General features: G+C 34.3%; 1 protein-coding gene across 1 annotated transcript; it reads right to left on the bottom strand.

Moving 5' to 3' along the window:
* Positions 1-3,114: 3,114 nt before the first annotated feature.
* On the bottom strand, positions 3,115-11,963 carry LOC105126481 (importin-5-like). Its single transcript, XM_011027348.1, has 20 exons — positions 10,683-11,963; positions 10,206-10,409; positions 9,040-9,144; positions 8,728-8,793; positions 8,483-8,647; positions 8,009-8,083; positions 7,716-7,846; positions 7,214-7,328; positions 7,061-7,130; positions 6,851-6,969; positions 6,695-6,751; positions 6,015-6,146; positions 5,803-5,895; positions 5,214-5,299; positions 5,075-5,141; positions 4,918-4,984; positions 4,698-4,834; positions 3,949-4,040; positions 3,792-3,858; positions 3,115-3,447 (listed from the first exon to the last, which is right to left on the bottom strand). The coding sequence occupies exons 1-20, from the start codon at positions 11,961-11,963 to the stop codon at positions 3,280-3,282; spliced, it is 3,297 nt and encodes a 1,098-aa protein (XP_011025650.1). The 3' UTR covers positions 3,115-3,279.

Below are 11,963 nucleotides of genomic sequence, written 5' to 3'. Positions count from 1 at the left end.
TAATAATAATAATAATAATAATAATAATAATAATAATAATAAGTTAAAGATAATTTTGAAATGTAAGATTAATGTGAGGATTAAACAATGATAAGAATAAATGTCAAGGTTAGAGGATTCACTAATAAATTTCAAATAAGTATAATATCAACTTTTTTTTATTACTCAACTGGAACCACACATGAAGAAGGTTTCAATCAGATGATTTGTCATTAATAACTCATTATAAATTATTAACATGATTATATTAGTTATGTTATTTTTATTAACACCAATACTTTTAAATATTGTCAAGAATTTATGATGTTAACTTCTATTAACAACAAATCAAGTTTCTTTTATTGCACATGTGTCAGTTATACCATATAGTTGGTTATGAAGGATTAAGCATTTATTATACCAAGTGTTATACTATATAAATCTAGATTAACCATTTAAAAATTAAGATATTGAGAATTAATAAGATAAAAATGATACGACATGTTAATAAAAACTTTCTTGGATGTAAGCATTGAAATCCATATTGAATTTAGATTATACATATCCTAACACCATTAATGAAACCTTTTCACATTGACGTATTAAACTTATCTAAATATTATAAAGAAGAGAAACATAAATAAACAAGATGAGAATATAATTATATAAGTATAGTAAAGTAAATAAAAGACAAACAAGATATTAATGAAACTATAACATGAAATAAAATTAGAATATTAAAACTAAAAAGAAAGAAAGCAAGTAAGGAAATGATCTTGATCTGAAAACCAAGATATCTAAATGTATGGTAAATGCCTTATTTTATAGGCTAAAATTTGAAGCTATTGATTAAGTAGGTGGCCACCTCTTGACTTAGTGACAATACTTATCTTATTGTCTGAACAAAACATCATTGCTACATCAGAATTCGAATAGATAGTCCTCATAAAAGTTTTAGGCATTCATCTCAGCTTTCCAACAACAAAAGAATAAGCTCATTTGGACTTTTAGAACTCGAGATATGAGCTGAATACTAAATAGTGTCTGGGCTTCAAGATAGCTTTCGACTTTTTATCTGTTGCTATAATTTGAACTTGAAAACAATCGTTTTGAATATTGGACTCTCATGAAAGTTTTAGGTCTATGTCTTTACTTTTCATTCATATAAATCAAATCTAAATCCAAGTTCTATAGCTCCAGTTATGATCAAATAACTGAATAGTATTCTAGTTTGAATTGAACCAGTATCTCTTATCTAAGCTTAACTTTTTCTTTATCTTCTGAATTTCAATAGTTATGTAAATCAATCAATCAATCAATCCTTTGAATTGTGAAGCATGCCTGCATTTGAAATGAGTATTTACCATAAATTAAAGATATCTTATATTATCAGACTTTTATTATAAAACATGCTTAAGTTAGGGAATTTAATGATACTTTAAATGCAATATGATGATGTAAAACCTTGATAAAAATACACTTTCTAGTATTAATCAACGTCCAAGAATCATAGCCTATAAGATAAAAATATTGTCAGTTAAATATATTTATAAAAAAACTAATAAAAAACTGGATGTAGTAAATAAAAATCCTACAATCCACTTCACATGTAAAACAAACATAACAGAATGACCGGTGTTTGTGGTAAAGAAGCCATGAACATGCTGGTTTTGATTTTCTACACCGGACTATGATTGTCATATGAAAAGTGCAGACATCACATAATGAATGTATTACACCCATACAACCTCTAAAATGCACAACATTCTAAAATCCTTTTAAAATGCCGTGTCATTTCAGCTTGGAAGCTCCTTTTTTTCGTATATATTTCGTCTTTCTTTTATGTCTCTTATAAAAAATCACATAACCTATATGATATAAATTAATTATCTGTTAGAAAATAAAAAATAAAATTTTAACATTTGGAATAAAATTTTTTTATCCTGAATTTGATCTTAACTAATTGTAACGTGATTCTCCCAAACCCTTATAATAACGTTATTATTAGCTCTTTCCCATTCAAATTTTCCTTTGAAAAAAAAATTTATAAAAAAAATCTCAATAAATTTAATAAACTAACCAAATTAATATAAAAATATATAAGTTAATACTAACCTTTGAACCTTGAAAACCATGCATCAATCTGTAGTTTCCATTTGGGATGTTTGGAAACCTGGTTTTATTGAAACAATAAAATTTTTATCAATGACATAAAAGATGATATTATTGTTCTTGCAGCCTCAATATTTATAAACTTGAAATTATATTTGTTAAATGAAATTATTTTTTTTAAAATTATTAAACATTTTGTTGTGAAAGCATCATCAATAACTCTATCGGTAAAAATGCCACATCACCGTATAATTTGTATTTTTTGAATCCTACTATAATACCCTCTATAATTTTCTTAGTATATATCGATGAAATTTTGTTATCAGCATATTTACGGATGTACTTTACAATTATATTATTTCTATTGGTAATGCCATCTATAAAAGTTATACATCATCGTCTTATTTGACTTTTTTTAATTTTTAATTTTTCTATTGAAATTTTCTTGGTATATACTGATGGATGCAGGTATGAAAAATTCTATTGTTTAAGGTTATTGCAATATACTGAAAAAAAAAAATTCATTGATGTTTTTGTTTATGTGTGTTAATTTTACAGTAGTGATCAACAAGTTGTGATTTGTATCCTTTGAGATCCTCTTCGTCAAGTATTGGAGGCATGAAAGAGGCTTCAACCTCAATGCCGATCCTGTCACATGTCATGGAAGCATCTCCTGGTTAACTGTGTCGAGTGGAGTAAGATGGAAATGCAAATCACCAAAAACTTCCATATCTCTAAAGTCTAACCAATAGTAGTTGAAACAAAAACAGAGACTGGGGAGATTGAGATGATCTAGTGACAGACAAGGATAGAACCGTGAGACTTGTAACATGAGAGGAACACTTAGTTATACAAGATCTAAAACCTAGGTAGCTTCGGAATCCTGAACCAACTAATAATCTTTTTGACAGCATATGTTGCAGATTTCAATGAGATTGACTTAAATTATTGTTATTTGTTACTATCTGTTTAATTGCCGACTTTATTTCCCATTATTTATAAGAAAAAATCACCTTCCTTCCACTAAAAAACTCGTTTGTAGCGAGAATAAGGAAGAGAAGATTTAACAGAAAAGAATGTTCCAATAAACAAATGCTTTATATCGTTTAATACGGCTCAAACAGTAGTATCCATGACAAATCCTTGCTCAATCTCAAGGGACTCCATGATTACCAGAAATAGTGAGAACTAAGATGATAATGAAAGTTGCAAAACATTCTGACGAGAGGGTTCCAAGGTTGACAGGATAGATGACCAGATGTTTGATGGCAACCTGCTCTTAAACTCCCTCAACTGTTTAATCACTCGGTAGACGGTTTCCTCTGTTGCTAAAGTTTCATCATCAGCCCATAGTATCTGCAAGGAAAGCATTAACAGCAGAAATTACCATTTCCTTTTCTGAACTTGCAGAAACTTGACGACGATTGAAAACCATATTGTATGTATTTTGATGAGTATGTAAGGACTCTTTTGGTACCTAGTCTGGTAGAATTGTATTTTAATACATGCTCCCTTTTCTAAGCAAGGTGTTTTACTAGATTTGGGCTGATCCTTCATGGCCTTTATTAAAGCCCATTTTTTTTAAGGCTGGGATTATGGTCACATATATTATATATGACTGGATCTCATAGGAAACTACTTCCAGAAAGTGAAAATTGTATTATGAGTATTACCCACAACAGGTCAGAGAGAGAAATTACCTCTGCAAAAACGGCGATGATTTTGGGAAGATAAGCAAAATCTTGGCGAAGAAGTTCGTCCTCTGATCTGAGAGAATAAAAAATGCATCAAACAGCTGATTCTGACAATTATAGTTACACCAGTTTCATATGGTAAAATAAATATCTTATGGCTTACATCTCAACTATTGAACACAGCAGATCATGTGCAATTTTGACTTCCAGTAGATTGTTCTTTATTGGCAAATGGCTTAGCCATGTACTAAACACCTGCTAAGTAGATTAGAAATAAATGTTGTCAAAGCCAAAAACATTATAGAAATGGAAGTCGATGAAATTAGCACAATCCCATTTGAAAAGGATAGGAGGAAGGAGGATTTTACATGACAAATCACTTAACCTACGGAGAGATCTTGCATACAAGTAGAAAATATCGAATCATAAAATTAGCATTTCTAGCAAAATTCAGCATGGAAAACTCTGCTGGAACTTATCATAAAGTTTACAACTATTTGTATTACTGGTAGCATAAATATAGTATCAAATTGCTTCCACAGACTGAGAGCTGTAGAAAACTCCCTTTGGGACCTGTAGAAAATCTCAACAGCAACTTTTCTGTAAATTACATTGGATAACTTAGAAGATTGAAAATATAAGGCCACGTTCCTTTGTATACATTTCAGATTGAGTCTATGGGTTACAATAAGTTACAGTCGTGATTATATTATAATCCTTACTACCATCTGTGACAGTAAGAGCACACTTACACCTGAATATTGCTTACACCTTTGATAGTATAGCTCTTGGCTAGCTAGATTGCTTGAATTGCAAAATTTAATCACTTTTCTGTACTTCGAGACCAAATTCCAGTCCTAGACACGCCGCCTCCCTGTACCAAAAATATAAGAAGCAAGAGTAGCAACGCACCTCACTTGCATTGATTCTGTCCTTGTGGAATAGGTATATTTGTCCGAGAGCTGTTACAGCAGCATCATGGGCCATTATGTAATCTCGGTGCAATGCCATTGAATCGCTTATGTTAGCATTTAGAGCAGAAACTGCTTCTGCCAAATGAAAAAAATGGGATTTATTGTATAAATACTGCGCGCAGGTAATAACAGGACTACATGAAGAATAAACACGCTACCTCCAACCAGAGGCTTGAAGATAGATCCACCAAAGGCTGCAGCAACTCCAATTCCATGTGCAGCAACCTGCAATAATTCATGTTCTGAATAAGAGATATTCTCTATTTACGAGGTGCACAACATCACTGTCATTGCTAGGCTGGGTCATAAACAGACCTCTTGAACTTCTGGTTCATCATCATTGCAAGCTTTAAATAGCAACAAGAGTTCACTCTCACAGAACCTGCTTTATCAATTTGGTATTATAGTTTTTAAATTTACATTCTCTAACCAAATTAAAAAGGACTAGGCTTACTTCAAAGCTTCTTCTCGGAATTCCTCTACAACATCAGTGAAAATTTTCAAGGCAATTTTCCTTTCTTTAACTGTTTTATCCTTAACCTGCGGCAAAACAATAAATGGAGCAGAGCTCTCTCAATTTTTCAGTTCTCTGTCTCCCTGTTTCTGAACCTCCATGGGCTCATATTCACAATATGTTATTCAAAGAGTAAAAAACTAAGCACTGGTATTTTTCCCATTCTTTATCAGATGTAGCATTCCAACTTACCAGAGAATTAACCTCTACACGCACCTTCTTCAACATATCCAGTTTTCTATTCCCATGCCTCGTACTCGAGCAATATGATTTAAGGAAAACAAATTTCAACACAATACTAAGATTTTTATGCTAGAAATTTCTCACCTAAGAGTGGAATGACATCTAAACCTAGATTACAAGAAAAGGCAAATTTTAAGCATGGTTCAGCCTTTTGTACGGATGCGAATGCTGCTCACTGAGCATGAGACATCAACATACTAATTGGTCACTAACAGGGGAATCACAATAAACTGAGCTTATGTAAGAGAGGGGTAAAAAAAAGGAAGAATTAAAGAATAAAACGTACCCACATATATTCCATAGGTGATAAAAGCTGGTCGAAGAATTGCAACAAGGAACCCTTGTAAGTTTTCATGAAAATCTTCAAGCAAGCACAAACCTTTATGAAGAAACAAATATGTGGTAAGAATTAACACTAACTATAATATCCTTATTTGAATGAAAGCGCCAAGCGGTTGCGGAGTCAATCATCCGGTGAAAAGTGATAAAATCACTTACTTTCTTACTAACTCTTTCTCCTTGCTCCGATGCTTCATCACCTTTGGGAATGGACATGCTAGTGTCGAGAACGTCCATTATTACAGACAAGAAGCGCTTGATCTGGTCTATATTTAAAACAGGTCCCGATAACTGAAGGAGAGAAGTTTGTGCTGATAAGATAAGAGCATCAATTCTTCCCTAGAGACCTAGACTAGTCGGCATGAGGAAAGTAATTCAGTCAAATCTAAGGATTGAGCCATATAAGCTTCCTGGTCATCAGAGTCCGTGCTCAACTGTCAGATAACAATTTATACTCGCCATGGAGATTAAAAGCGGGTATTCGCATAAGGAGCAATTTAAGATTTTTCATGCCGGAGAGATGAGCAAAAGTTGGAACGACCAGTCTCCTCTTCATTCCATGCTGGGAATATTCTATACCAAGTAGATAGCTAAAACTAATTTTAAGTCAGAATATCTAACACCAAGCAACTAATTTTGAGCCATGACTCTTTTGTCCCCCCACTGAGCTGTGGCCCGAGTTAGCAGATGCATGATTATCTATATCTTTTTAGTTGCCGCATAAAATGCAGTTCTTTTCATAGGAAGAGAATGCGTAGTCTTTCTTAACAACATGACTGATATTTATGTTCTTATCAGTGGACCAATTAACACATTAAGGGGAAAAAAATGCTACAGACCTCCAAGCAATCCTCCAAGGAATCCAACATTACTGCACTAATTTTAATGACTTCTTCCTACAAACAAATACTAGTAGTAGTTAAAGATTTCTCATAATCACAAGTTATCTGATTCAATTCAATAATAATAATAATAATTATGAATTACAGTATAACCTTAACCAGTGCTTCAACCAAAGCTGGTATTATATCAGAACACAACTTTTCAAAGGGAGATTTCTGAAGAAGCCTTTTCTCAATTGCTGCTTTCGACGATTTCAGTATTTCAGGCATGGCTATTTACAAAGCAGAAAGGAAATTGTGATTATTGGAGATGTTTGAAATGCATAAAAGTAATTATTGGAGACTACATTAGCTTTTAATTACCTAATACAGCTGCTATTCTAACCCCAGCATGCTCGTAAAAATCGAGAAGTGGAACTAAAGTTTCAGCAACCTGCACAGATGCTCGTAAAAATGCTAAATTTCGTTCACATAGGTCAAGCTATGAAAACTATTATGTGTTGCCAAATTAACCACCTCATCAATCCATAAATCAATGCCTTCTTTCAGTTCAGCAACGCAATCACGCAACAATACACAAGCTGTGGCTTTCTCCTCCAGAGTCTCAGTTTTGATTTGAATCATCCGGTTTCTTATTAGTGTTCCACACAGCAAATTGATGCATCCGGTTTCTTATTAGTGTTCCACACAGAAAATTGATACATCAGCCCAAAAAAAAAATAAAAAAAATCCAAAAATAGCATGGTTTATACTTGATCCTGTACTTATTCCTTGGGTTCCAGTTTTGAAAAAATATTGAACTAATTTTGTTGTGATAGATAACGTTGTTTAGAGTTTGCAAGACATAGTCAATATTTCAGAGTGAAGTTGATTTAGAATGATTAATCACTTCATCCATCGCTCATATGTTAAAATCAGAATTGTATATATGAATAACATTCATGTTCTGCCATTTATTTTTCAGCTCATCAATTTGTTTCTCTAGTAATTTTTAAACTTTTCTAATAAGAAGACTCACCTTTCATCCGATTCTTCAACGTTAGCATCATCAGGCAAAGTAAGCCGCGCAGATCGAAGCAAACAAGGAATGGCTACTTCCATATAAGGCTGGAACTTCTGGCCTAAGCATTTGCAAAGTCTGCCCCATGCCTGCAGTATCTTACATGTTTCAGTGAAGAACAAGGTGCTAGTAAAGAACCATTTTTTTTTTTTAGCAGTGGAAGCTGTACAACTACTATTAACATACTCTTAACCCCCTTTTTTTTTTTTTTTTTTTTTGCTGTGGAAGCTGCACAACTACTATTAACATACTCTTAACCCTTCAATTCTCATTGGGTCATGTATCTCCAGATTTGATATGGTTGTGGAAACAAGAAGTTGCACAACCTTGCATGAGAGAGAGAAAAAAAAAGGGTCAATAATGCTACTGTATGAATGTGTTCTAACAAAAACATTATCCTGAAAAATACTTAGGTCCAATATGTCTTGCAAACTCTAAAACATCTCTGATTTGGGTGGCTTCAAGAGACTTCTGAAACCATCCATGAATCCAAATTCAGTACAGTATGTAAAAACTATAAACAGATTACTGTTTTCAGATAAACAAAACAGTTTTCTTTGTCTAAATTCATGTTATAACTTATTTATGCAGGCAGATTACATCTTTTCTGGTACACCAGGCAGGATTTACTAGCAAATAACTAGCAACTCGAGAATCTTTTATATCAAAACTCCTTACTACCCTATTCGAAAGCCGCATCTTACATTTCCAGTACTGAATATTACCTGTTGAGTATCATCACCGACCTTGTCCTTTCCGAAAACCGTCCAAATTGCTGTAATGCACGAAAGAGTTGCAGAAAGGAGCTTGCTGTTAGATTCCCCTTCTGCTTTCGTCATCACAACTTTTAGGTAAGGCATAACTGTTCTGTAATACTCTAGAAACCGGTCCTGCAAAAGTACAATAATTAATATAAAAAACCAGAAAATTTAAAATAGGCCACAAGCAACTCTTGACTCTTGACTGGTACCTGTGATGACTTAGCAATTGCAGCTAATGCTGATAAGGCCCACAGTTTCAATAGTTGTTTTCCTTTCTGGATTGTGCATATGCAAAATCAACATAAAGACTGCAAATCAGAGACAAGATATAGTTGCATATGGACTCGGGCTTCTTTTTATACAATTATGCATGTGCATGTGAGTTTTTATATGTATCAAGGAAAGCTCGAAAAAAAAGAAAAAAGAAAAATGCTAGATCCTCCACGGGAAGCATTCACAGAGGTATTTCACATTCCATGAATGAATGCACACACGATTAGAAAGATAACATGCTACCTCACCTGTAGGCATCTGAGCAATTTACTGATAATCTCATCAAGGTGAGGTTCTAACATATTTGAAGTGCAATACTCAACAAAGTGATAAGTTGCCATAGCAGCTTGCACCTGAAAAGATAGAACATTGCAGTGCACTTAGACGTGTACGAGTTAATGCACAGATGCATAAACCAGATAACCAGATATTTGAAGGCAGTGAACCCATTTTGACAACTGAGTTCAACTAAAGCTTAAATCCAACTTAGAGGATTTGATACAAAAATATTTGGTAGACAACAAGATTGTGTAAACAAAAGAAGGCAGATAATTAAAAATTCATTCCAAATGAACAAAAATCAACACTACAAAGGCTGCGATGTCTGCCATGATTTCATTTCTAACAACACCTTTGCAAGCTCATTCTGAACATGCTTTTGATATGTCAATTCTGACTTCGAGTTTCATTTCATGATTGAGGCATCTTAACAACCCTAGATTGCTTTCCGCAAGGATAAAAAAGACTATTAAAAGACCTAGAAATCATGGTTAGGTTCAATTTCAATCCCACAAAGAGAAAGTTATTGCACAGCGTCTGTCAGCAAGATGGTGATAGACTTCTAACAGTGCCAGGGCTAGTCAATTTTCATTCAGCTCCTCATTGCATGACCCTCTTATTGATGTCTGGGTAGCCAAAAATTCCGTATATAGTAGTTGACTGAGCAATTTTAATCCTGTCAAAAGTTTCTATATGATCTATGCCAGTCAATATCCTTGCCTATAAATGATAGAATAATCAGAAGCTCTATCTAAATTAAAGCAGGAGAAAGAGGCGCGAGGACCTTCTTCAATTCCATGTGCTCCAAGTGCACCACCATATTTCGAAAATCTATCCTCATTAGTGTTTTGATGGGAGGAAAAAAAATAAAAAAAGGTTTGACACTTTACAACAAGCACAAAGGTTCGTTTTTATAGAAAAATCTAATTTTCTTGTCATTGACTTCACTAACATCAATTATTTTTTTGATAGATAGGCCCGTCAATACGTCAGTTTTGCAGTCTGAGAATACCTTGACTCTTACTACTTGAAGTATAAGTAAGAGGTGATGCGCAAAAGAAACTAAGAACAAGGCAGGACTATATATTGGGGGGTGGTGGGTGATTCAAAACAGCTCAAAAAGAAAACAACGTACCTGAATTTTGGAATTACTGAAATCATCCATAGCTTTCGTTAAAGCAGGCAGCACTTTTTGATTATAGTGATTCTGCAATTCAGGGTGTAAATACTTGGAGAATTCCTCGACTGCATACATAGCTCTCCAACGCACATGATGATGTCTGTCGTCAACCATTTTCATAATTGGATTGGCCACAAGATCTACCTTGGACTTTAATGCCTGTAACACAAACCAAAAAAAGTGATTACTTGACGTCTTTTTTCACTGAACGAAAACACTAAGAAGGAGAGGAGGAAATCATTTTGAGGAAAATAAATGGAGAACTGAAGAACAGAAGTTTGAACCAATAGATAGAAACATCATATTTAAGGACTTGAAAGAAGGTTAGAGGCTTCAGAGCTGTGATTCAAGTTCGTTTTATCTCTTTAAATGAAGACGTCCAAAAGGGAAAAACTTACATATATGTTTTAACAGAAGGTCACGCTTCCATACCTTTGAGCAATTCTTTGAAATAATGGAGAGTGAACTAACAGCAGCATGGCGTCTTTGCCATGCCTCAGAATTAAAGCATGATGCAAATGGTTGAGGAAAGCCCTCCAAAAGAAATCTCCCACCCAATGCTTTTGAAAATCGAGCCATGCTCTTCATTCCCTGGTCAAGTAATCTCCATTGCTCTTGATCCCTCTCATCACGATTATCCAATGCCGTGTTCTCGTTGATAGTCGCAATCATACATAACAATTGAGAAAGCATCCTCTTGATATGCCAACCCCCTGTATTTACCAAAATCTGGCTACCTTTTTTATCTTCAACTAGAACTAGCACAAATTCTATCGCAAGAAACCTTGTTCTTTCTTCACATTGAGGATTCTCCATGATAATAAATGTAAATTTAAGTACCTTATCAACCTGGTTTCTCAAGAACCACGCGTCCGTCCGCGCCAATGCAACCAGTTGATCAAGAATCAAACGCGCATATCCCTCTTGACTCATATCAAACTTTATTTCACCCTTAAAGAAAACAGTATTCATTACTTTCCGCAAAAGATCTTGCAAGAATTCATCATTTACGGCATTCTTAAGGCGCAAGATACAACCAAAAGAGGCCTCAACAGCTGCTTCTTTCATCTTCAATGACACATCACTAGAACTTAATATTTTCTTAAGTTTGTCACACAATGTTTGAAGACTTAGTTCTAATATCTTTTCAGCACCATTAGTAAACAACTTGTTAATCACTGAAAACACGAATTGTAGCACTTCTTCTTTATCAGAATCCAAATTATCACACACTGCAGTTGTGAACCCGGGCCAATCATTTTCTGGTATATAATGGGGATTGAAATGTGTTAAAAGTTCGTTTATAAGTGGAAAATTTTCTACTGCATAGTCATCCCTTTTGAGATCAAGAAGTAAAGGTTTAATGAATTCTCCCCAGAAGACATCAGAGAAGAGGATTTTGAAAATCTCGAGAGCAACAGCAGATGTCACCTTAGTTATGGTATCCCTGGAGGAGAAAACGATTTTGGAGAGGCGGTGACAGAGGGGGATAGGGTGGAACTGTATTAAGTAGTTCAAAATCATACGAGAACGGTAGGTGAGAACGGGGAGGTCAAGTTCGTTGAGAACAGCGATGAGGAAAGAAGGGTCTTCACTGTTTAGAGCATGTTGGGCTGCTGCTTCAAGGATTTCTGTTGAACTTGGTGATAATGGTGGTGTTAACGGTCGGGATTCTTCTGGAGTTGATGGTGGTTCCGGTGAAGTTGAGGCCAT

Source organism: Populus euphratica, unplaced genomic scaffold (genome assembly GCF_000495115.2).
Source record: "Populus euphratica unplaced genomic scaffold, PopEup_1.0 scaffold78.1, whole genome shotgun sequence".
Classification (NCBI taxonomy): Eukaryota; Viridiplantae; Streptophyta; class Magnoliopsida; order Malpighiales; family Salicaceae; genus Populus; species Populus euphratica.
The sequence above is the reverse complement of the archived record's forward strand: the minus strand, read 5'-3'. Positions and strand labels throughout refer to the sequence as shown.